At 35.8% G+C, this 27,765-nt stretch overlaps 2 protein-coding genes across 6 annotated transcripts; one reads left to right on the top strand and one right to left on the bottom strand.

The window, feature by feature from the left end:
- The first annotated feature begins 2,251 nt into the window (after nt 1–2,251).
- On the top strand, nt 2,252–15,934 carry dtx3 (deltex E3 ubiquitin ligase 3). Of its 5 annotated transcripts, none has more exons than XM_016559331.1 (5): nt 9,808–10,225; nt 10,463–10,510; nt 12,507–13,306; nt 13,444–13,661; nt 14,778–15,934. In XM_016559331.1, exons 2-5 carry the CDS (start codon nt 10,498–10,500, stop codon nt 14,851–14,853), a joined length of 1,107 nt encoding a protein of 368 aa, XP_016414817.1. In that variant the 5' UTR covers nt 9,808–10,225; nt 10,463–10,497; the 3' UTR covers nt 14,854–15,934. The 5 variants fall into 5 exon arrangements, with proteins under 5 accessions (XP_016414818.1, XP_016414817.1, XP_016414816.1 ...); XM_016559330.1 differs by having other exon boundaries at nt 9,808–10,272; XM_016559332.1 differs by lacking the exons at nt 9,808–10,225; nt 10,463–10,510 and adding an exon at nt 2,252–2,844.
- Nucleotides 3,761–8,568, bottom strand: LOC107745455 (prostaglandin E synthase 3-like). The gene is made up of 8 exons (XM_016559333.1): nt 8,318–8,568; nt 6,079–6,192; nt 5,775–5,844; nt 5,564–5,662; nt 5,388–5,477; nt 5,226–5,282; nt 5,031–5,058; nt 3,761–4,786 (listed from the first exon to the last, which is right to left on the bottom strand). Coding segments are annotated over exons 1-8 (480 nt in total). The 5' UTR covers nt 8,320–8,568; the 3' UTR covers nt 3,761–4,766.
- Nucleotides 15,935–27,765: the final 11,831 nt, after the last annotated feature.

Genomic DNA, 27,765 nt, shown 5'->3' with positions numbered 1-27,765 from the left:
ATAGTAGGCAGATGCTTTTATCCAAAACAAAATACATTTAATTTAAAACATAGAATGCAAAGTGTTAATTATTATTATTATCATCATCATTATTGTTATTATATATTTTTATAATTATATATTTTTATATTTTTGTCTATAAATACTACATATTTATAATTATTACTAAACATATAGATTATGTGGATTTTCCTAAGTTGTCTTAAGACAAGAACACATTTTGGTTTTAGGTTTTAGGACAACTTTGATGAAAGGTTTTGATTTCAAATAATACAACAGGGTGGACAACCATTCTAGGAAAAATGGACAAACTCTTTTTTTTTATTAAATAAAAATATCGTTTTTATTACCAAATGAACAATACACTCAAATTGAGTAATCTCTTATTTAACAAAATATTAATAGGAGATTTGTTTTTGTTTTTAAATGTTATGATTTGACAATATTCTATTATAATTCAATCATTCATATCATTCAATTTAATGAGCAGTGCATGGGAAATAGCAAAATAACACACATCCTCTTACACAAAACTAAAAAAAATATAGAAAATGTATCTAAAGAGACAAGTAATGCTTTTGTTATGAACATAAAAACGTAGCATAATATAACACACCCTTTCATAGTCATTTTTATGTTAAGTTATCATGGCAAATTAGTTATTTATATACAGGACACCAAAAGGCACCCTACAGTGATATTGACCCATGGGTCTTTTAGTAAAAACATTAAGAAAAATCTATGATAAATGAATGAAATGAAATATTAGATATGAGTGTGCATGCAAATGCATTAATGTACATAATAATATAATTAATATAATATAATATAATATAATATAATATAATATAATAGTAGGCAGATGCTTTTATCCAAAACAAAATACATTTAATTTAAAACATAGAATGCAAAGTGTTAATTATTATTATTATCATCATCATTATTGTTATTATATATTTTTATAATTATATATTTTTATATTTTTGTCTATAAATACTACATATTTATAATTATTACTAAACATATAGATTATGTGGATTTTCCTAAGTTGTCTTAAGACAAGAACACATTTTGGTTTTAGGTTTTAGGACAACTTTGATGAAAGGTTTTGATTTCAAATGTTGACTAGTGTATATAAACACATATGCACAATGCATAAACATAATATAATATAATATAATATAATATAATATAATATCAGCCAAATGCATAAATGTAAATAGAATATAATTGGTGTTATATAATATTTACAATGTTGTCAATCAGTTGTTTGGATTTTGATATGTTAGATAGGTTAGTTACACCTTGTGCAGCTATTTCACTTTGCTTGTGGTCTGTAATATTTCTGTTATCTAGCATCCCACACAAATCACATATAATAATATGAAAACCATTTTCACTGTAATTGCATGAAAGAGTGACTTTTCCACAGCACACAATGAGGGCTTTGCAGTAGCACCCCCTACCCTGGTCAAGACAGAGCCAGTTGGTTCTGTGCAGAACTGATTAGGCAGAGTTTTACATTGTGTGTGCTGGCAGGACTGCTGGCCTGAGGCCCAATAAAGCTCTGGAAAATCCATGTTTGGAGGCAGGAGGTGATAGTGGGGTGGGGGCAACACTGAGCCTCTTCTCTGGGCAATCAGGGTGAGCTATAGACTACTGAAAGGATACTGCTTCGCTTGTGTTTTTTGCTCTTTCATTTGGGATGAACCAAAATGCTGGCAGCAACAGTTTCTGTTGCCTTCTTTGATTAAAATTTTTATGGTGCGTTTTGGCCATTGTCTCAAATGATAGGAGCTTTTATATGCAATTAGCACTACTGCATAAGTAGTCCTTTCCAAAATAGCAGCGTGATAACTACTCTGAAGGATAAGCCATGGAAAACACACTCTAACTTTGTTTAGTCAAGAATTTTAGCTGTGAATTATCAGGCAAGTGTTAACTCTTTCTATACTAATTCTAGGCATAAAAACAATCTCAGATAATAACAACGCTGAATTGCAAGTCTTTCAGTAATAATATTTTTGGCAATCATTCTTCACCCTAAATAAGGTCATTTAAGGTGAAGTACCTCCTAAATAAACTAGGTATCAAATATCTGTCATTGCCTCTCTCCAGTTTCATTTTTGGCAAGATAACTGACCAGGCCAGATTCATTTGCTTTGGAAGCAGGTGTTTCTAGTTGAGTTACAAGTCATGGTAACTCTGCAAGGCCGACTCAGAGTAACCAACTTTGTATACGTCCATTGTGGGCAGGATTACTCCACACCACTGCCTGCTCATGTGTCCATAAGCCGCCTTTTGTCGCACAGGAGAGATAGCTTAAAACTGCTTGCGTGAGGATTTTTCTATTACCTCTAGCACAGACTGCTGACACCAACACAACCCTCACCGACCTCCCATACCGCCACTGTCTTAAACAAAACGCTAGCTCAGGGATCTCAACCCCCTAAAATATACCAGGCCTCACATGTCAACTGTTGATCAAAACATACAGTCCCTCCAGATACTATTCATCCATCCTTATGACTCCACCTGCTGTATTAAGTAGCTGTATCATCAAAGCACCTGGTTTATTGCTGCTTTTTGGAGCTTCCAAGACATCATATCCTCAGAAAAACAATCAATCTGGTTTAAAAAAGGGCAGTTCTCTGAGCAACTTACTAAACTTTTTGAGGGGCCCCTTGTTCTGGACTCTAGTCTGCTCAGTGGAACCCTTACCTTTCTGCATTAGAATTGTCCAATCAGAACCCAGACCTCAAACCATCAGGGTGATCTGTAGATCGGTGCGTGGACTCCTCACACCTAAAGTGGCTGAACAAAATGAGTACATTTGATGAAAAAGTACTTTTTTCATTCTGGGATGAATATTGAATACGTGGTGAATGTTTAATAGTGAATGTTTTCAATATGAGCAAAACCTTAAAGAACTCTATGGGGTTAAATGTGACTTAGGGTTTTTGTACAATCTAGTTAAACCATGTTAACCACAATTTAACCATGGTTTTGCTACACTAACCATAGTGTAACTATGGTATTTGTTGTAAAATTGTGGTTATACAAATGGTAGTCAATACGCCAAAAAACCATGGTTACTACACTTTTACATTATAAAACCATGGCTAATTTTCGTAAGGAATTCTTCTAGCAGTTTGAAAAGTGATTATTCTTTCAATCGCACAAACCTTAAGTCAGCATATAAGTTATTGTGCTGAAGTTAGTATCCTTTCCAAAGAGGCATTTAACTGACTTTTAGCTTTTAAGCAGATGTTGTCTCGTTGAATGTGGTATCAGTTCTCGAAAACTCAAAGTGCAACTTCATTCTTGCCAGGCATGTTTAGCAGAAATGGAACTACAGCGCCATCTTGTGGCGGAAGGACTGTTCTTCTCTTTACATGAGAAAGGACAAGATGTTCCGGAATTTCTGCAGCCTGTTTTTTTTTTTTAGTTACGCACCGACAGACGTTGTCATGTCATCGTTTTGATAAATCTATATTTCATAATGCAATATAAATTTTAACAGCGTTCATGATAAATCTCATATATAGAATTGGGTCAACTGTGCATGCTTTATGTGAAATTGGAAGTAAAAACATATTGTAAAATAGAAAAGCTGGGTAAGAATTTTTAATTGTAATTACATTTTAACCAAGAGTAGAAAGGGTTAACATTTAAAGAAAAAAATTGTCTGAAATAACACTCACTACTGCAAATGATCCTTGATTCAGATGTACAAATAAAGGACGAAGAATTCAAAGTGTTGTTTAGAGACAGTTTATTAGAAATATGTAGACAAAAACCTCACTGTGTTTAACAAACTGAAATTTATAAACCTGAATTGACAGGTCACAACATTGTTTTCATCTTTTAGTCACACCTGCATTGATATTAAGAGTGCAACACACACATTGGTCATCTATTGATAAGTTAACCTTTGTTCTGTACAGCGGTGAGGCATATGCTTTTTTTAATCACTTCTCTTTACATATATGGAAGAAACCAGTGTACAATTGCCTGCTACACGTCTAAGTGTGATACAAAACAACAAATACTAACTGCCAACCTGAAATCATTTCATAAAGCAGCGTGTACAGACAGGACTATGTACTTTGAACATGTTGGATTAACACAAACCTATCTGAAGGGCAAAACTGCAGCTAAAACACATAAAACAGGGGTTTACCAATGAATCAGTGCAAGGGCTTTGAATATGCCATTCTAATTTCAAATGCAGCACTACTGAAAATCAAATGTCTTGGCTAGCATTTGCAATGAAGCAGCATGTGCCAATGCTTCCTTCGCTCACACACAAGGAAATCGGAACCTCAACACCAACAAACAAAAGAATAGAATTAAATCAAATTTAGTTTGAATGAGAGGGAGAAGGCAGAATATGTCGATAAAGTCATTCATGTCCTTTTTTCCATTACTACAAATTACAATGTATACGTTACATGATGCAATAACCCCACTGACATTGAGGAAAAATTGAGTAAATGGACCATAAATGGTGTCCACAATACATCATTGAGAGCTCGTAATTGTCCATGCAGAACAGAAAAGTAAAGAGTGTATTGTTGAGGGGCTGATGTTGCCATCAACACAACAGTAAAAATTCATCCCTTGTGACTTTCTGCAGAAAGACCTTGAAAAAGTTTCAAAAACGATGCAGTTTTTAAATGGCTACCAACTCAAACTTAGTCTCTCTCTTCATTTAAGTGTTAAGTGAAAATTCTTGCTCTCTTCTGCATGAGTTTGCTCTTCCTTTACTCAAGGTCTGGCATTTCTGGGGGGAAAAAATGTACAGTACATAAATTAAAGGATAAATAAATGTTTTAATATTTTAATTACATTATTTTTTTTTAAACAAATAAACGGGTCAATGTTTTTTTTAAAGAATACTGTTCATTAATACCATATAAAATTATAACAGCTAACATATATATTGTTCATATGTACTGATTTTCAAAATAATACAATGAACAAACAAACATCACACAGAGGAGGACAGATAATTTAAGAAAACGTACTTTCATCATCACTATCTGCAGACACCTCCTGGAATGAGATAAAAAACATTTTAGCATAGCATTTATCAGTCTATTAACTAATAAATAACTAATGAATAAAAAAAATTTAGTTAAATAATGGGATGCCTAATGAGCTGATAATATGGCAAAAATAACTATAATCTTTTGGCCAATTTAACAACATTATTCTCTCACATCATCTGCACCATCCACATCTGGTAGGTCATCTTCCCCACCCATGCTGTTCATCATCTTTAAGAAAAAAATTAAATAAAAACAATTGAGTATTATTTATTTTCCTTTTACAAAATTCTAAGAATATCTATATTATTAATAGTAATATATATAGACACAAACCTCTGAAAAACGGTCAAAACTGGACAAGTCTTCATCGGAGTCATCCTCCCAGTCCTTCCAGTTATTGAAGTCAACACTGAGCCAATTAAGCTGTACATTGAGAAACATTACTTAACATGTTATCTGATTACTAAATGAAGTTACGTTTGAATAATTTAAACAGAACAAACACTGACCTTTGCTTTTTCTTTTGTTAACCTTGGCCAAGACCTGCCAGGTTCTGCTTTTCTTAGACAGCAAAACACAGACCTGTCTGTGCGTTTGTGTTTAGACTCCTGTAAAAGAGTAACAGCGTTCTCTGTAACGCACAGTAATAAATGAGCCATGCAGATGCCATGAGCTCTTACAACCTGAATTAGAACAGAAACCATCAGGTGGTGCACTTACATTTGGGTCAATGGACTCAAATAGTTCTACTTCATTATGGTGTGTCATGTTATCTGTTCCTCCAACACAACTAAAGCAAGAAATATAGCATATTACAATTCAGAAAGAACTACTATAGTTCTATATTGCATTTTAAGAGTCAAGCATTAACATTATAGCATCAAACACTTCAATAATGCACATATTAAACATTAGTTCATGGCAGTACACTGAATAATTATATTTTGCAATGACAATTTAATAACGACTGACTTTTGCAGCAGAGTATAAACACATTTTTAACAATGATTGAAATAAAATGTACCTGAAGTCAAGCTTTGTTTTGTCAAATTTAACTTGGACATCTTTGCTGTCTTCTATACAGAATTCAATGAAGACAGCCTCCCGTCTGTCATACCACTTGGCAGTTGCTGGCTGCCTGCAAAACGAATGGAATGAAAATATTAAAAACATCTGGAATTAAAATATATTTGAAAAAAAAAAAAAAAACATGCAGAACTTGAAATAAAATGTACCTGAAGTCAAGCTTTGTTTTGTCAAATTTAACTTGGACATCTTTGCTGTCTTCTATACAGAATTCAATGAAGACAGCCTCCCGTCTGTCATCCCACTTGGCAGTTGCTGGCTGCCTGCAAAACGAATGGAATGAAAATATTAAAAACATCTGGAATTAAAATATATTTGAAAAAAAAAAAAAAAAACATGCAGAACTTCAATAAAAGATCAAACTAGACTTCAATATGACATATAAATAAATGCATTTAGTTATAATGGGGTACATACATGGCGAACTAAGCAACCAGCTACGTGCATTTGTTAAAAGGCAAACTCCACACTAAAAGTGCAGCTCTAAATTAAGATGTGCGAGCTGGAGGCCTTGGCGGGGATGGAGCAACAATGACGTTACCGTGGCAACCAGTTTGTATCGATTGGCAGGTTCATGCATGGCCTCTTAGCAATCTACTTAGGGCTTCACCACTATAATAATCACAAGGGCAGAACCAAGCCCTAGCAATAAGGAAGTGATTGAGTAATAATTAATATTCAATCTTGTACTGCATTTTAAATGCATGACCTCTGGCTAAGGATTGTAGGGATAGGCTAGCAGTAGCCACAAGCCCCAACATACTTGACTACTAGTGTAATACCTGTCACACCTAGGACATAAACTACCTTCAAAAGTTCGGTAAGATATTAATGTTTTTGAAAGGAGTCTCTTATGCTCACCAAGGCTACATTTATTTGATCAAAAGTACAGTAAAACAGTAATATTGTGAAATATTATTAGTATTTAAAAAAACTGTTTTCTATTTTATTTTTATTTTTTTAAATGCAATTTATTCCTGTGATGGCAAAGCTGATTTTTCAGCAGCCATTACTCCTGTCTTCAGTGTCACATGATTATACAGATATCATTCTAATATTCCGATTTGCTGTTCAAGCATTTCTTATTATTATTTGTGTTGGAAAAAAAGCTGTGCTGCTTGTGGAAAACGTTATGCATTTTATGCAGAATTCTTTGATGAATACAAAATTAAAATTATTTGAAATATCTATTAGAACATTATGTCTTTACAGTCACTTTCTATCAGTTTCATGCATCCTTGCGCAATAAAGTGATTCATTAAAAAAATAATATTTTAGATCCAAAACTTTTGAATGTAATGTATATTTCCTGCAAATAAGTGCAATTTAACTTAAGGAGAGATAAATGGTGGTTAATTTAATCATACACCAATTAATATGTCAAGCTGTTGCAATGCATGTTTTGTTTAGACTTGCTGTATTATTGGCCATGTTGAAATTCTAATCATCATGATTAATTCCTGCTGCAATCTTAAACCAAGTTACATCAGCAAATTTAAGTTGGACTAAAATGGTCTCTCTGGCTAGCCAAGCTGATGCTCAGGTGGTTTATCCTGAAGGCTGGGTGGTCACCCAGTATGTTGAACATTACCCCAAACCCTTTTTAAAACCATCCAACATACCAGCCTGATTAGGCCTGGACAGCAAACGAAGACTCTTCAGCTGAACAACTTGGCCACCAGCTTGGAAGACTAGCATAACCAGGTTTTAAGACCACCTTAAACCAGCAAACCAACTTAGGCTGGATTAAGCATGTGTATTTATTTTTCCAGCAGGGAACACCCTGCATATCCTATAGGCTTAATCAAGGTCGTAAATATTGCTAGTACATTTTACGGTAATGCAGATGAAAGCTTAAATAAAAAGAATCATGCAAGTTAATAGTAAACTGAGCAGCAGCTCTGATGTTAGCTGTGCAGTAACTACAGGCCTAAACTATCTAACTAGCTAACGTTCGCTAAGTTCTGCTGTGATAACCATATGCGCTATTTTCACCACCGATTTCGATTTTTTCTATACAATTTGAAACGGTCTTCCCGAGAATGACTAGTATTCTCCTTAACGTCCATGTCTAATAGCTGTATGTGAGAAAATCTGTTTGCCTGATAGAGGTTATGAACACACTTGCTAACTAGCTAATAAGTTAGTGCATCCTTATCACTGCCGGGCAAACTCACATGTCGATATCTTCTTTCAGTTTTCACCAAAATCTGCGTTGCCACTCACGTCCTCTCGCCTGCGGTAGTGTTTGGAAATTGTGCTGTCAGATCAAAGCGAATGCATAAAGTCGGAAGCTAGCTGTTTATGCTCCGCTCTGTCAACCTGCACAGGATCCGCGCGTGTCTACTCACTGGCGCCGCGCGCAATGACGCATCATCTCAACGTTTCTAGCGACTTCTGCTGCGCGCTCCGCGCCATGCGCGCGCCCTGGGCAAACGCGTCTCCATAGTAACGCAAACCTCGCTCCGCCTCGACTGTTGTAGGACGTCAGCTAATACAGGAATCATACGCATTTATAATAGGATATGTAATAAGCATTTTTTCTTTTATAAAAACAAAGAAGAGAGGTCTAGAGTTTGAATATTTGCATTTGTGGATGTGAAATTTTGCAAGAAGCAAAATCAGATTCACTACATAAAACTGTTTCCTTTTAGATTGTTCATACTCAATAAAACCCAATACTACGTCCTTCCAAAACAGAATACATTCATTATAAATGTTACTCCTAATGAAACTTAAAACATCTTGCCAAAATTTCTTTGTAAATGGACAGTTCCAAAAGAGATGAACAACAGTTTCAACAGAGTCATCACAAAAAAATCCAGTTGTCTAAGAACAAAAAAGCCTTAAAAACTTTATCTATCTGTAACTCTTTTCCTATCTTTAATGACATGTAAATCTCAATTTTATTCTTTCAGTTTGTAATGTATTAACAACCCCCTTTTCCTTGTTTTTTCCTGTTCTTTTTTGTTTGTTTGTTTCTACTTTATTTTTTGTTATTATTGTTTGTCATTTTTATGTTAATGGTTGTATTATTCTATGTGTACTATTCTTGATTTTTGAGCATTAATTAAAAAAAAAAAGAGCATTTTTTCTTGTATTATCTTTTCTTTTCGTTACTTTTCTCTTATCTAGAGTCAAAATTAAACTTTATTGTCAAGTTTCTCAACAATTACAATATGGCCAAAGCGTAGTACTGAAAATAAATAAGGCGAAGCAAAGAAATACATTTATTGATTGAAGACAAAAGGAAGAAATAATAATAATAATAAATGGCAGTAATGTTAAAGTGATAATTGCAAATGATATATTTCAATCTATCTATCTATCTATCTATCTATCTATCTATAGTATTTATATTGGCGTATATATATACATCTATAAGTATTTTATTGGCGTGATGATTTGCACACAATATTGCCAAAGCATCAATACACAAAAAGTGTCATCAAAATAAATTCAAATAAATAATAATAATAATAATAATAATAATAGACAGCAAAGTTAATAAAGTGATAATTGCAAATTCTTATCAATTTAAAATATCTATCTCTCTCGTTAATATATACAGACGGGGTTAATAAGAAAAATACAGTCTATGGAAAAAACACAAAAGTCAGACAAGATGTTTGATGATGTGTTCTTAAAAGAGCGCCACACAGTGGTCACATCCCGTAATCTCTAATCCGGCTCAGCCAACAGGCTAGAATGACGAACTTCCTGCCTACATTATCTTGTTTTCAGGGGATTTTTCACTGTAATTACTAAAAGCAAACTACGTGATAACGAAATATGACATAGAGACGCCGAGTTAGTGTCGCGAAGGAGCTCAAGGCGAAACAGTTTCGTCGTGACAGTCAACGATGTTCTTTGTATGCTTGTTGTCTTCCTGTGGCCAAGGACGGGGAATTGGAAAACCACAAAGAGACTGAGCTGGTGTGTTGAGCGAGCAAAGTGTCATCCGAATTTAAATAAAATATCCCAAGCATTAATTCGCCAGGATTGTCGTAGTTTTAAGGCACGTTCAATGCCGCGGTCGTCTGTTGACTTCTTCGTCGAGTGGAAGCAGGCATTCTCCAGTTGCAGTAGGTTTCCTTTACATTAATGTCTTCCGGCAAAGTCACTACAGAAGGTGAATTCATTTATTACACGAGCACAATAGGCTTCATCCCAATGTGTTTTTACATTATTCTTATTCTTATTTAGCAAATGCTTAGGTTAAGGCAGACTGCCATCCTTTTCTTCATCTGTCAGGTTGCTGGACAATCCGCAAAATAAACAATGTCTTGATCTAACTTGTATATTTATTTTCTCTAAAACAGGGAAATAGGCCTGTTACTGCAATTAATGAGAATTTATGGGATCACAAGGTAATTTAGCTTCAATAATGTAATCACTGCAAGCATCAAGTGACATTCATGAGCAGGTAGAGCAACACAGAACGATCCTTTGTTTATACAGTGAACACATTTCAGAGCAGCTGATGTGATTCTGCACAGCTGCCTGTAGGTGTTGAACGAGCAATACTCCGCACAGCCTATTCATGCAAGAAACTTCATTGTCTAGAATATTCCACCCTTCTGCTGCACAGCCACAAATCGATTGGATTGTGGAAGGATAAATGATATTATGATGATTAAACCTAATAATATAATCCTTTTTTATAAGAGATTAAGCGCAAAGTAAGATCTGGCTGATAAGTATTTGCATGCCACCCTGCAGCTCTTGTCAGGTGTGAAGTATTGTGAATTTATGCAGGGTTGACTCATTACACGTGTATTATTCATCATATGTTTCTCCTGACAAGAAAAGGGTGAATTGATAACAAGCGCAAGCTAATATTTAATCTCAAAAATTGTAATAAGGTAATAGGTTTACCATTACTGTAATTGGTTAGTTAATATGACACCAATCAGTCACAGCAGTGTCCTGTAGTGTGACATGCTATATTTAATCTAAAACTAGTTTAATCAGCATTTTTAATTATTTTTTTGTATAATTACTACCCTGTTCTTAAGACTTCATATTAATTGAGAAACTACATAAAATGATTTAAAAATGAATAAGTAGAAACAAAATAAATGTAGATGGATATGACAAATATTAGATTTTTAAAAAATGTCATTTATATTTTTTAACTATAATTATATACTACCAGTCAAAAGTTTAAAATAAAGTAAAATAAGTATAATAACTGTTTTCTATTTTAATATATATTGAAATGTAATATTCCTGTGATTTAAAAGCTGAATTTTTTTCATCATTACTCAAGTCACATTCTAATATTCTGATTTGCTGCTTAAAAAACATTTATTATTATTATTATTATTTTGAAAACAGCTGAGTAGAATTTTTTCAGGTTTCTTTGATGAATAGAAAGTTCAGAAGAACAGCATTTAACTGAAAGAAATCTTTTGTAACATTATAAATGTCTTTATCAACACTTTTGATCAATTTAAACTAACCTTGCTAATTTCTATCTTTTATTTTAGATAAATGCTGATTTGATTCTTTCTATTCATCAAAGAATCCTGAAAAAATTTACTCAACTGTTTTAAATATTGATAATAAAAAAAAAAGTTTCTTGAACCGTAAATCAGCATATTAGAATGAGTCCTGAAGGATCATGTGACACTGAAGACTGGAGTAATGATGCTGAAAATTTAGCTTTGATCACAGAAATAAATTACATATTAAAGTACACTCAAATAGAAATGAGTTATTTTAAATAGTAAAAATATTTCACAATATAACTGCTTTTGCTGTATCTTGGATCAAATAAATGGGACCTTGGTGAGCAAAAAAGAATTCTTTAAAAAAACATTAAAAATCTTACTGTTCAAAAACTTTTGACTGGTAGTGTATATGATTATTATTATATATTTATTTAGCTATATATAATATATATAATTTTCTTTGTATAATTATTATGCTGTTCTTAAGACTGCATAAAACTATTTAAAAAGATTTTAAAAAGCTAAATGTATTTATTTATTTAAAATGGTAAAAATCTGAGGAAATAATCAGTCACCTAAAATATACACTTTTCTTCAAAAAAAGATAGATCGATAGATAGATAGATAAATAAATTGATTGATTGATAGATAGACAGATTTAGATGATATATCATTGTTTTTAATAAAAAATATTTTATTTACCTTTTACACTCTTGTGTGTTTTTAACTGAAAATACTGAAAAAAATTCAAGTAACTAATAATTTTATTTTTATTTTTTGGTTTGGTATAGTGTCAAATGTAGCATATTTACCACAAGAAAATAAGCAAAATACTAAGTTATTGCACCCTTTTTAATGTTCATGGTGGCCTCATGTTGACTCTTGCAAACGGATCTCTTTTTCCTCACAGTTTCATCTGATGAGATGAGCGTGCGAGCGGGGCAGGGCAGTGACGAGGTGCTGGTGTCGCAGGCGGTGTGGGATTACCTTGCAGCCGCAGGACGACCCTGGTTGGTCGACTTCGAGGACAAGCAGGGACTGAGTGCGGACATCATCCGGCGCGGGGAGCGTGGCGGCTGCTGTGCCGTGCGGCTCTCCCCGGTGGAGGGCAGCAGCAGGGCCAGAACTGGAATGATGGAGGGGCGGGTTTCTCCTGTTACACGGAAAGCTTTCATAGACTTATGCCGTTGTGCCCGGAAAGAGATGACCAAACAAGAAGCAGCTCCTAAAAGGAAACGTTCCCTGTTACCATGCATGACGGCAATGGAACCCGACGGGGAAGGGAGCTTGTTGCCTCCGCCTCCTCAACCACGGCGCTCGCAGAGGCAACAGCAGAAATACAGGAAAAATGCAGACATGGACACCTGTGTGGTTTTACCCATGCAACATGAGGCCGCAGCAAGGACCGGTGCCGAATTAGCCATCGCTCGTGAAGAAGAGAGCACCGTTTGCTCTATCTGCATGGGTGAAATGGTGGAAAAGACAACTCTGGACAAGTGTGGCCACTCGTTCTGTCGGTCCTGCTTAGAACAGGCATTTCAAGTCAAAAAAGCGTGTCCTGTGTGCAGGCTGGTATATGGGCAGCTTATCGGTAACCAACCGGCCAATGGGACCATGATGGTTGAAAGAGACCCAGACCTGGAGTTGCCTGGCCATGAAGGTTATGGCTGCATATGCATTATTTACAGTTTCCCTCCCGGTTTGCAAGCGGTAAGTACTGCTTACAGGCAGATAACAGCAGCGTGTTTTGCATTCAGATAACCACAGACCAGCTTTCATTATATACCGTATAAAAATTCCACACGGAATCTATAATCACACACTGTTATGTTTTAAAATTCTTTCAGCAAGAGCATCCAAACCCTGGGGTGAGGTATCCAGGCACAGACCGAGTGGCATATCTGCCAGACAGCCCTGAGGGAAACCGTGTCCTCCGCATGCTGCGGCGGGCCTTTGAGCAGCGCCTCATCTTCACCATAGGCACCTCCATGACCACCGGCATGCATAATGTTATTACCTGGAATGATATCCACCACAAGACCTCCATATGGGGCGGACCACGATGGTATGCAGTTTAATAGTTGCTTGCTTAATTATATCTGGGGAATCAGTGATACCACAGGCATCTCTTCCCTGGAATTGCTTTTTGACTTGAACATAAAACTTAAAAATTTAAAGCCGTTGGTTTGGGTGAGAGTCAAAATTTGGAGTTATCCCATTACATTAATGCCAAGTTCTTTCATGAAACTCTAGGTGGCACTGGCTGATGGGTTCTTAACGTAACTGATGATATTTACAGCGTTAAATGACTTGGCACAGACTGATTGGTTCTTGTTGCATATGCAGCCAATGAACTTACTGCTTTACATTTAAATGACTGGTTAGCATCCACTTGAGAATTTTGCAGCACGCATTCAGAGTTCCTCTGAAACCCTTCACCTTCCCCAGCTCCACCTGTATAGATCTGCTACGGGTTATTTTATATGCTATTTGTGCAGCAGCAGTGTGTCTTAAATACTCACAGCACCGTATCACCGTATGTAGTAGCAGTTCCTGTACTTGCTTGCAGCAGGAGCAGCAGTAATCTACAGCAATAACCAACAGCAGCAGCAGCAGCGTAGAAGATCTATTCCGCCAAGACCAAATACATAAACATTGTCATAACCATCATTACCATGCTAAAATCTTCAGAGAGTTGTCATGATAGAAATACAGTAAAAACAGTAATATTGTGAAATATAATTACAATTTGAGATATCTGTTTTGTATTTGAATGCATTTTAAAATGTCATTTATTGCTTTGATGGCAAAGCTGAATTTTCAGCAGTGTCACATGATGCTTCAGAAATCATTCAATTTGTTGCTCAAGAAACATTTCTTATCAGTATTGAAAACGGTTGTGCTGCTTAATATTTTTGTGGAAGCCATTTTTATTGATGGAATAGAAAGTTCAAAAGAACAGCATTTATTTGAAATAGAAATTTATAGTACAGCCACTTTTGATCAATTTAATGCATCCTTGCTGAAAAAAAAAATTTATTTTACTGACCCAAAACTTTTCGTATCGTATACTCATACATTATTCTATGCATTTATTTAATACCTTTTAATATGAAAAGGCCAAAGAAACATTTCGCTGAACTTCAACTTTCGCTTTAACTTAATATTGCTTTTTTTTCAGCTTTGGTTATCCAGATCCTACATACCTTGTTCGGGTGACAGAGGAACTGCGAGAGAAAGGAATAACAGCTGATTGATTTGTGTCGAGCACTTGAGAAGCTTCAAAAGGATGGCAAACGTGTGCGCTTGACCACAGTCTCTTCACAAACACACTGTGTCGAGTCAAGCCACAGTCATCTGCTGCAGCATTGATTTGGTCAGGACGCTGTTTCACAATGTTTCATTTCAGTCTTTATGTTTAGCTTTGTTCTTTAGTTTACTTGCGTGAAGGCAGTGTGTTTCACATACACTATTTTCTTTGGTACAAACCTGGGGTGCACTTCACTGAGACGGACTGTTCAGTGTACTCAGCTGAGTTTAAGATACCCACTGGACTGCTAAAATGTGAATGTCATGAAGGTGTACACGATTCCTCATCTACAGTACAAACCTCCTCTTCCCTGTTTCAGGTTAGAATCACTAGGCTGCTGGCCTCCCTCTTCTAACTCAGTTTGTTCCATCCAAACTATCCTTTAGAACAGCTGATGGTAACATCTGGATGGAGACAAATGGCATAGCACAGTTAAATGGGTACAGCTGGGACAATCCCATACAACCTTTATTTCTAGTAATCAGCACTAAGAGGCACTTTGCAATGGAGGTAATCTTTTTATTATGAGAATTTAAAGTGGATTCTGCCTGATCTTCCAGAGTGCAGGATCTAGAGGTTATTTGTGGGCCTTTCTAATTATAAGGTCCTAGTAAAAGAGATGCAAGTCGATTTCAGTTTGTCTTAGCTTTCATCACTTATAACGTTCGTTTTTGTCGTTCATTTCAATATGATGTGCATAAAAAGTTCTATTTTTTGCTTTGTTTGTTAGGTTCCATTTTCCCTAGTTTGTATTGTTAGGCTGAGTTAAAACTTCTGTCACATATATATAAAATGATGTCAAAACGAAAGGGCGTTTAAACCACTTAAACCAAACTAAAACGTAATAGCTCCAAACTTTGCGGTAACCATTGTGTTTATGCCTCAGACTTGGAGCAAAGCCTAGCACTCAGTTTATTTTGAATAATCAGCAGATTTGTCCATACAAAATTTGCTGAAGTAGAAAATAATTCAGTGACACAGCAAATGACTCACAAAAATACGTTCAGGTCACATTTAACCCCAAAATCAAAAAGAAACAAAAGAGAAATTATATTTTGCATGGTGTCATTTATTATAAATGTTATTTTTAGCTATTTAAAATGAAATGCAATTATTTAAATTAAGTCTTTAATTTGTGCTAAAAAATAAAAAAAACAAGTGCATTACTGTTTTACTGTAATGTGTTATAGTAATGAAAATTATAATTGAGAATAACAGATCTAACAAAAAAATTATTGAAATATGGAGGAAAATTTATCCCAATTGAATCATGAAAATATTATCAGAAAATAATGTTACATTGAGAAAAAAAATCTTAATACAATCTTAATGCAAAACCCACAAAATGACTTTCTTTGAGCCAAATGTATTTACTTTATTTTCTTTTGATTTTGGTGTGAGATATGACCTAGGTTTTGTGAGATTCATCCAGATATCTTATATGTTAATATATGCTAGGCTGCTGTCGCTGTTGTATTTCTCTCATTGAAATGTTATTGTGCCTTCTGCTAAAGGTCACAGCCTGTTATAACTAACGGTACTCATTACTTGTTGGTATTGGTTCAACTGTGTTTGATCAATATGAAGCATTAACCTTATAGCAGTCTTTCAGCTTAACGCAAAATGCATCATAATTTAGAAAGCGTTGATCAGGTCTCAAATTGTTTTGCGCAAACCAAAACATTTACTTTGTGTTATGTTTTTTTGTGTGTTTTTAGAGGTTGCTTATGTTTTACAGTATCAGATTTGAGTTTTGTTTTGTTACCATATTCTCTTACTCTCACTTTTATGTTATGAAGGACCAATTCAATAAGGATTTGTAGGACTTAAGTGTTACTGTCATGCAAAATTCTATGCACTTAAAAATCAGATTTATGAAATAGACCTCTTCAGATGACTTGATTGTTCAAATGAAATAATTTGCTTTTATAGTTGTGTTGATTTGTATTACATATTGAATTGTATGCTACAATTAAAATGTGCTTTACATTTTCATACTTGAATAAAGGGATTCTGTTCTGTTACACTGTGTTGGGTTTTTATCAAGTTCAACTTCTCAAGGTAGTCTGCATATCTCTGTAAATGGCAATATGACAGTGTTCTGTAAATATGAACTAGCTACGACCTGCCAGGAATTGCAGCTGTCATGCTTGTCAGAAAAAAATGCATTTTTCTCAGAATGAACTATACTGTAAAATTACGATTTGAGCATGTTTTACAACAAACTCCCTAAGAAAACCTTGATATTAGTAATAATTGCTAACTAACGGGATTTGTTGTGCTGGGAAAGCAAGCCATTATCAGAAGAATAATACAAATTGTAACGGTATTACATAGAAATTTATTCAGTACAATTTCTTTTGCAAGGGTTTGATATCTTTGTATATTCTGTTTTATATTTTTTCTTCATTAAATTTGTCTGTAAAGCTCAAATGATGGGTTCCTATTGTGACAACATGCCCCACTATTGTTGTTGCATATTATTACAAAGTATGCAAAAGCAAAGTATATTTCTTCTGGGTAATAATGATGGAATTGGTTCAATTAAGTATGTTTATGTACAGATTTTTTTTTAAATGTAAATTTATGAACCGAAATCTGGAGCAGAAACGGCACTGCAGCTAAAAACAGTTCGGTGCGCTGCTCTGAGATGCTCAACAGAGGGCGCTACTTCACCACTTTTATAAACTCGACTAAAGAGTAAACGCGTTGTGTATTTTATCATGAATTCTCATTCTGAAAATTAATATCTTAACAGTATTGTGCTAACATATTAATCTCCACCCTGGTAAAGGTTTTAAATTATTTAACACGAATAGCAATTCTGCCTTCCTACCAGCCAGATTTCAAACAAAGGCCCATTTCCATCGTCGGCATCAGGATCCACAGGTATCTCTGCTTCCATCATCTGGAATGACACTCAGAACAGTAAATAGCATGTAGTAAACATACCATACCACACTATAATAATTAATATTAATCTCTGCAGCCAATAAACCATTCCACAGATCACCTAGAGGGACAACACGTTGGTAAATATGTATTTAATGCAGTCCGGGTCATATTATCTTTCACCTTGCATTGTTTTGCTCATGGTTTCTGAGAAAGAGGAGATGCTACGCAACCTGTCCATGTACGAATTCCTCTAATTTGGCCAGCTTTTACAAAACGACAGATGACTTTGTGCAAGTAATTAGAGATTAATCGGACACAGTTTTTGACGTCAAAAGACAACAAAAAAGATACAAGTACTTTCCATTCCATAATAAGCCATTTTATTTATCACATCAGTCTTAAGGCTAACACATTAAATTGTCTGCACCCAATATTTTTAATACTTGAGGGGGATTTTGGCAGAAATGCAATGATAAAAGCACCGTGCTGTAAATTGGAAAACCCGTGTTGTAATGTGACTAAGGGCATTTCCTCTGATTATGCCAGTGAGCCCTTGAGCAATGCACTGAATCCCCATCTGCTCTACAGTCTACAATAGTACAATAGTGCCCTGACCGCTCTCTGCATCTGCGTGTTAGATAAGAGTATGGAAACAGCACTTGGCACGGGTAACCAAGTACTCTTGTCTCTGCTAAATGTTAGGTGATCTACTGCATATTTTTTTAGTTTAACTGCTGAAATGTCAGCATAATATTATAGTGGGGTATGTTTAGATTATTTAGATAATATATTTGGTTATTTATTTGTCCCAGCATATGTTTTTTTTTAAATTTCAATAAAAATGATATACTTTAAAAATGCCTTAATTAATTTGAAAAAGAATATATTAATTCATTTATTTATTTGAATAAAAATAATAACAAAAAGACAGCTTCTCTGGTGCACAGAGAATGAAATATACACTACCATATATATACCATATATAATATACCATATGTGACATAAATTCCTGAGTGTTGTAAGTCCCTCTTGCCATATAATGCACTGAAAAAAATGTTTCATTCATCCAATTAAAAAAAATGTAGGGTAATGATTCACATCTATATTTTTTAACTTGAGCCAATGAAAAATAAACAACTTGCCCATTTTCATTGGCTCAAGTTAAAAAAATATAGATGTGAATCATTACCCTACATTTTTTTTAATTGGATGAATGAATCATTTTTTTCAGTGTGTTAACCATCTTTTGCATTTATTTTAATTTCAAAGTAATTTTAATTTCAGTAATGACTTTAAAGAAAAGGTGTCATACTTTTCCAGACCTTTAATAATCTTGGGATAGTTCATAAGCTCCAACAGTAATACTCAGACTGAACAAGAGCTTTGCATTGCCATGAATGTCATTAGTGGGAGAGATCTGGAGTGGCTCAGGTGTGTGATGCCCATGTGCAGGCTGGGCCATGAGGCTTTGCAGTGGTATGAGCGCCATGCCAAAGTCCAATATTATTTTTGGACATCTGCTGCTCTTCCATATCACGGGATGGCCCATCTGGCTCAGCCAGGCTTTCCTCTCCACAAAAAAATTGTTACTCCTCATGCCAGGAGCACTCTTTGTCTGCCTTGCTCTCTCTATTCTCCCCTCCTTCTATGTCCCTCTATGTCAGGATTGACAGAACTGAATATTTGTGCTGCTTGTTTGCCTGAATAACACGTGTATGGAAAATGATTTTATGTTCGGTATGTTTAAAGATTTCTCATCGGCATCAAGATACCAAGATAAGTAAGACAGGTTGCATACACATCTAGCTCATATTTTCTTTTTGGGTGAGCTGATATTCTGAGATTTATTGTATGCATTTTATAGCCTGTTTTCCAAACAAATATAATTAAAAATATAAATAAACAAATATAAAAAAAAAGAAATAAACAGAAAATGTAGCCTATTGCTAATTTTCTGCCAGAACATTATCCATTAATTTTATAGACATGTTATCTATAAAGGACAATGCAGTGCAGTGCAAAATTCAAAATACAGATTAAACTCTATTAAAAAAATCAATATGGAAAAGAAAATTACTTCATATTAACACAGTACATTGTGCTCTATTTTTACAGATTTTTTTTAGAGTGTGTAATTTAAACAATTATCCTTGATATTTTGAAATTGTGTGTGAAATGGTGCATGAAAACAAGCTGGATTGTGTGTTCTGTGATTTGGTTTGTCTTTGTCGCGTTTATTTCCCTGGGCAATCTCACTCATGTCATTATCCATCTGCCTGCATGAAAGGTTGGGAGTTGCAAAAGGGCAGGGAAACATTGAAATAAAGCCAAAATGCAAATATGGTGAAATATGCAAGTACGAGCATCCCTATTGTATTTTGAAAATATATGAAGAGGAACACCGTAGCTACTAAAATACTCTGGCAGGCAATGTTTGTGTTTCTCGCGCTATTGAACGGCAGCCGCAACAATGCTACTGAATCTACAGCAAGAAACAGCTCGACCAGCTTAAATTACTTTTATGAGTCGGTTCTTTTTAGTAAATCAAAAACTTACTGCGTAACCGGTGCAGTCCAACCAATACCCAAACGAATAACTCTTATGAGTCATTCAAATGAGTTCTTATGAGTAATTCAAAACTATAGAGCTCAACCTAGGCTACTCTAACTGAATCGCCAACAAATGACTCATATGAGCCGTTTTTTAGTGAATCAATGCTGTATATCATGTGTAGTATAAACTAAGTTAAAGACTTTAGTCTTTGCAACTTCAGGGATCTTATCTATGCACAATCAGCTTGTAACACTCCAAAGAGAAAGGAAAACTTGAAATCGCATCATATGACCCCTTTAACACTTTATCCTCTGCTCCCAACCAATGGAATATGTAAATTGTTTTGCTATACTTCTGATCACTGCAAAAGTGTTCTTCCTCAGTATTTATGTCTTGTTTTCTACCAAAAAAAACCTATTGAAAGATATTTGTTCTTGTTTTAAACATAACCTTATTTAATTTTGTTCAACTGATCAGAAAATAAAACTTAATATCTCCATTTTGCATCTCAAATAAATTGATCTTGATTTAATGAATGAAGAAGACATTAAGCAATTTTAGCAATTGATTTAAGAGTCTGTGCTCTTATTTAATACTTTTTAAGTGCATGTCAATAAAAAAAAGGCTGATCCTAATTTTTCCCCCTCTCTCTAATGACTGTGTGAGCATTTCACCTCCGGCAGTTTATTTGACAATGCTGAGAGTGTTTTTGTGCATTTGCTTTTTGTGTATCTGTCTTCTAGCATAGATTCTGGTGGCATTTGTATGGGTTCATTTTATTGTGTCATGACACCACTGTTTAAGTGTCAAAGAATGTAATGCATAAGTAAATGCACCTTCTAATTCAGAGCCGTGTATGGCTTCTGTATGGATTCTGCAGAGAAGGCCCTTAGATTCCTGAGAGATTCACAGATGGACTTCACCATTAGGGCACGAGAGCAGCTCTGGCAAGGACTGTTGGCTGGATTTCCAGAAGACAGACTGGAAGTCTCTGGTTTAAAATGTTAATAATTAGCAAAAGCAAGTGTTACCACTTGTGAGAGTTAAAAAGGGATCTTTATTCCTCTGTGAGCATGAGAAATTAAAATGATGATCTGTAATTACCCTCAAACCTATTCTTAGAGCTATAGAAGGCTATATAATGTCCACAGAGTGGATATTACTAGAGGGAAAATTGGACACAGAGGAAGCGTTTGCTTGCAGGATGATGAAGTTGTGATGTTACTGAGAAAAGAAATACTGAATTACAGCATTTATGGATTTTAATACTATAAATTGTTTATTATGTTCAGTAAAGTCGATTAGATTCAGTTTTATGGGGATATAGAATAGGGATGACATTTTTGGGGGCTCCAATGTGTGTTTCACTTCATCAGTTTGGCCTTGCATATCATTTTCAGCGCAGGCATCAGGACAACAAACATTGTTGTCCATAATTTATTTACTGCAGAGGCATAGGCTGCTCATCACTGCAAATGTCATATGTGTAAATCAATGCAAATGTCATAAGAAGCATCTATAATATTCCACCCACTCAAACAGATATGTTTCTGTCCACATCTTTTGTGTCAAGAGCCACCGAGATAGTCTGAGTTATAACATCTTCAATCATGGTATGATTGCTGGTGGCAGATTTGATGGCTCCTGCATCTTTGAAGCAACTGAGCATTGGATGTATACAGTTTTTGGTTACATTTTATTTTAAGGTGTCCTTGTTACACATGTTACATGTACTTACTATTATAATAACAATTATGAATAATTACATGCAAGTAACCCTAAGCCAAACCCTAATCCTAACCCAAACCATATAGTAGGTACATGTAGTTAATGTATATTACTCGGTACTTAAATGTATAAATATAAGGACACCTTAAAATAAAGTGTAACCCATTTTTTTCTAAAATTAATTAGGGTTGAAATGATTATGACAAAAATAATTGATTATTTACCTTTGATATAAAACATGAAATAATGTCAGCTGCACATCCAAAACAAGTGGTTGTTGTTTATGTGTCCGTAAATCAAGACAGTGACTAAACTTCTTGATTTACAGATGCATAAACAACAAAGATTTCCCCACAGTTTTACATTGTTAGACAAGTTCAGTGGATCCTCTGCAGTGAATGGGTGCCATCAGAATGAGAGTCAAAAAAGCTAATAAACAAATTCATCATGTAGCGTTTTTAACTTCAAACTTTTGCATCTGGCTTAAATATGACTCCTCTATATTATATTGCTTTCTCCAGTGATAAAGTCATATCTGAATCAGGAGAGAAATATGCACAGACAAAATACCATTTACTAGCAAAAACAGTTCTAAACAAATATGTCTGTGGATTTTGATGTGAGAGGACAACAGGGGATGGACTTTTTCACTAAGGAAGCATTATTATGGATTACGGACTGGTATTTGGTTCAGAAGCAATGATTTGAAGTTAAAACGCCTTGATGATGGATTTGTTTCTTATGCAGCTTTTCACGAGTCTTAATTGATGGCCTGGATTTGTGTGGATTACATGTGGAACTGTGATGTTTTTATCAGCTGTTTGGACTCTCATTCTGACGGCACCCATTCACTGCAGAGGATCCGTTTGTGAGCAAGTGATGTAATGCTAAATTTCTCCAAATCTGTTCTGATGAAGAAACAAAGTCATCTACATCTTGGATGGCCTGATGATGAGTAAACGTTCTGCAAATTTTCATTTTTGGGTGAACTATTCCTGTACAGCAGATTTTTTTTTCTATTAATTGCTCAGTGATTAATTGAGAATGGTGCAGTAGTTCATATTTTGGATTCATATGAGCGAAATATGAGAATTTCCCCTCACTTCATGCTGCCTGTTTTTGGCATTGGCCTCTTTTATCTCCTGCAGGCATTATTTTTTTTGGTTGTCTGGTGATTGTCTGAATGGGGCTGCCTTATTTATGACTCCAATTACATGGCCAACATTAGCAGGGCCTTTAGCCTAATGAGTCGTGCAGACGATTGGAGAGATCGCCCATGGAGCTGGATTGACGGCACTGTAAACAAGTTCACTATATCACTAGAAGCAGTTACCATGATGTACTGTTGGTTTTAGGCAACACCAGTCACCTGAAAAGGCGCATTATCTCACATTTGCCCTCATAAGAAATGTGTTTTGCTGTGTGTGGTCTGTCTGTTGAATCTATAGTGGGTTTCAGACTATAGTTTAAACAGAAATAGGTCAGGCTGGAAGACTTGCAGCCACAAACAATGCAAATGCCATGACCTATGCAGCCAGGACATATAAATGTCATCTAGCTTTGTTTAGGTAAACTAGATGTTCTGGGTTGAACATATTGTTTAGCCTCATGATCAGATTGAATCCAGTGTGTTTATGGCATTTGTCCTCTGATTTTCTTCATTTGATCTCTTTGTTTTTGTTAGCCATTCAGCGTATGAAAAATGTATGAGAGGAGCTCTTCACATCGGTGTTAATATTCACACCGTGCATGGATGCACAATCCGAGTGACTGTCTGTATCTTGTTGGATAAAGACATTGGAACAAGGGGAAACGTTCTCTTTGTGTACGTCTTCATGTTCCCATGACAACAAGCTTACCTGTCGGAGAAACGAGGCTGGATTCAGATGCGGGTACAACAGAGGCTTTATTGAACAGAGAAATCACCGCGGGCAATGAGTGCCTTCGCGGACAGTCAGTGTGGACGTGGAACTCCCAACCACCCAGATGGGGGGAAAGCAGCTTGCTAATCCGAGCGAGAGGCTGAGCAGCCCAACAACGAGACCGCAGAGTCCCAGGGTAGGCGGATGCCGGAGGACGCCCACGGGTTCCTGCACGCACAGAGAGGTGCGGGAGATACAACAAACAGCTACGAGCACTGGAGCCTGGACGAGACAAGACAGGGCAGGTAAACGATACTAACATAGACAGTCAGAGCAAGGGAATAATCACAACAATCTGACAAAAGGCAGAGAAACACGAGGAGCTATAAGGAGAAGCTAATGAGAAGACCAGAACCAGGTGTGAAACAAGGGGCGAGCAGATAACAAGGAGGGCGGGGAAACAATCATGCTGACATATGCGCACGTGGCGAGCTGTCAAAACAACCATGCACCACAACACACAACACAGAGACAGCAAGAAACAGGTGATCAGACCCGAGACCCGACACTTACCACTGTGAAAACCCATGAAGACAAGGATTATATCTGTTCGTAGGGAAAAACAAATCTACAAAGTAAGACAGCTCTTGGTTATTTGGTCTGTATCAATGCGTTGTTGAGAAAGATGGCATGTTCATAAAAATACAGAGGATGTTCACACAGACACAAAGCCAAAACAGACCTTGCTGCAGCCTGCGGGTTGAGATGATGAATATTTTATGTACTTACATGGAAACCACACTTACTGTGGTGTACTTTGATATATAGTGGAGTCCACAAGTCTGGGTGAAATACTTATATTTTATGCCACAATTTTCATTATGAATGATATTATCAGCATAAATATTTAAGTGAAAATTCGAATTTTAAATGATAAAAATTAACATGAATTTCAGAATATTGTTTTTCTTTAGTCATAATAGTGCAGAATATTAGATATGATAAATATTTGTTTTTCATTTTACATCATTTTTTTTATTTTGGTTCAAAATACTTTGTCCAATTTGGTAAAGTATAATGATGATTAAAATTGGATTTAAAAAGTATTACCACTTTCTAAAAACACATAGTATTTTCTGTAAGTCCAAACCAAAGTTTGCTATGTTTACCTCACTATCAAAAAGAACAACTGTGAAGTGAAAAGCAGCAGTGAAGCATCATGAAAGCTACATCAATTCCCAAATACCAAGAACATGACTTGTTTTTGGATCCCGTCAGCAGCATGGAACATAAAGTCACTCTGTGTTTCTTACATAACCTCCTTCAAGCTCACTTTGTGCTTCACTTCCTAGTCCTTGTGAGTACATGGAGAAACATCCTCCAAGTGCTTGTTCAGGGAGTGTGATTCCTAATCGCAGCCCTGTCATTGGGCTTTAACATCAATTCTCACTCAGTCCAGTTCCTCGATCCTCAGCTTTTCCATAAGAGCTGTGCCTTTGAGAGCCAACCTCAGTCTGACAATAACAGGAGCTATTTTTATTCTTTGAACTGGATGGGTCAGGCAATCAGCTGACAAGGTGGAAGTGAAGGTCTGACAAAACATAATATTTTCCCACAGTGTGTAATGCTTTCCGAGTTGGACTCCTTTTTACTTAATGGCACAGAAGTAATTTAGGGACCTTGAGGTGATAAAATCTCATGGTTCTTCACACCACACATCCTGTTCTGAGCTATAGCTAAATTGGGTTTTAAAAAACAATTATTATGCAGCTCTGTGGAATAACAATCACGATATTTGGTGGTCAGATATTTCCTAATTTTCACTGTTGTTTGTTATTAACATTACTATTGTTGCAGTTTTCGTCTTGTTACTAGAATGACTGTTTTGCACATTTTAAGGGGCCATTCACACAGAACACATTTTAATGATTAAATTGTTTAAAAAAACAGTCTAAAGACGCATTTTTTCAAAGTTGAACTTATTGTAACTTGAGCGACACATTTCTAGAACACTGTAATGTGTGAGACGCTGCAAACGACGCAAGACACAATCACAACAGTCAAAGACGTCCATCTAAGTAGCAAAACGATGGCTGAAAACGACAGCGGAATGCAAAAATTCATTTTGTGACACCTAATTTTATCTTATTGGAAATCTAAGCAACCTAAATAAAAACAAAAAACAATATTTCATGTACGTGTATTTATTTGGTGAGTAGCCATGTTAGGGGCTGTTCACACAAAATTGTTTTTGTACTCCACTGTGCTACTTTTTTCATTGTTTTTCTATGCAAACGTACTAGATGGATGCGTTTGGGGTGGTTTACACACAACACATCTCAGCTTTTAAAAATGTAAGACGCAGGGCAATGGAATAGAAAAAATGCAAGGTCTTGAGATTTCTTAGTAGAAGACTTAAAACCTAAAAATAATTTCAACTCAATCAAATTTAAATATTTCAAGGGCGAGGAGCACTTGTTAGGTGCCGTTCATACAGAATTTTGTATTCCACTGCACTGCTTTTCCATAGTTTTTTATGTAAACATAAGCTAGATGAATGTGTTTGGGGCAGGTCACGCAGAACGCGTTTCTGCGTTTAAAAAAGTGAGATGCAAGGCAGTGGAATGGGAAAAAAACTCCATGTTTCAAGGTATGTTTTTTTTTTAAAAAGATGTGCGAATGCAAAGATCAAAGACATCCATCTAGTGCATTTACATGGGAAAAAAATTGAAAAGGACCACAGTGGAATGTGTTCTGTGTGAACGGCCCCTTTGACCATTGCACTTGCGTCGCGCATGACATGGTGTTTTAAAAACACAGCGCTTAAGTTCAAATAAGTTTAACTTTTAAAAAATGCTTTACAATGATCTTTCTGGTGCAAACTTTTGCATCGCTACATATTTTTAAATTCCACTGCCATGCATATCACATTTTTAAACACAAAAACGCATTTTGTTTGAATGGCCCCTTATGTGGGATAATGTACAGTCAGCCGGTCATCACTGCAAATAAACCCAGACAGGGTGACTGAAGGGTAACTGAAAAAACGTATTTGTGCATTTGGGTGAGTTGTCTGGGTTTGACAGGGATGAATCATCCTGGCCGTGTTCAGTACACACACGGTTGTTTACCCCCCTCCTTGTTGTTTGGCAGATTTACTTGCAGGACACGGTTGGTCATCGCTTGGGTGCTCGCCTATATTTCGTTCTTTCTCTTTCACTTGGAGGTAATGAGAACAATGTCAGTAAACCTGACTTGTGGCTTGAATACACGGCTTTGCTCCGGCTGCCCCACTCAGGGCATTCAACAGTCTGTCACATTCTGCACATCAGACCTCGCTGCCAATGCCGCAGCCTTTGTGTGCACCGTTGCCTAGTGATGGCACGAGGTATAGCACAATGCGAGTGTGTGCATATATTTGCATGTTTGTGCATCTTTTCTTCAGGTTGCTCAATATCCTGTTTCGGTTTATGCAGAGCAGGCATGCGGATAATGTTATAATCGGAACCAATATTTAATTAGACAATTAAATGAGCGGCGGTATGAATCACCCAAATAAATACACACAGATGAAAAGAATCACAGCTAAATTTGCGATTACTCATCCAGACAGGAAAAACGGAAACACTTGACTGATTCATGGGACAGGACATACCGTTTAATGTGTTTGGATGTGTCCTAGAAACACAAGGAAGATTTTAGTGCTTCTGTTGCAAAACAACGGAAGAAAGCGAGCCTGGCAGAGCTTCAGGAACGTTGAACAATTGATCATGTCTGCATTTGCCCTCTAGAGAGCGAGTGGGTGGACAGGGTGCTCATGG

The sequence above is a fragment of the Sinocyclocheilus rhinocerous genome, unplaced genomic scaffold, assembly GCF_001515625.1.
Source record: "Sinocyclocheilus rhinocerous isolate Xijiao unplaced genomic scaffold, SAMN03320098_v1.1 scaffold2754, whole genome shotgun sequence".
NCBI lineage: Eukaryota > Metazoa > Chordata > Actinopteri > Cypriniformes > Cyprinidae > Sinocyclocheilus > Sinocyclocheilus rhinocerous.
This window is presented reverse-complemented; position numbering and strand designations above follow the sequence as displayed.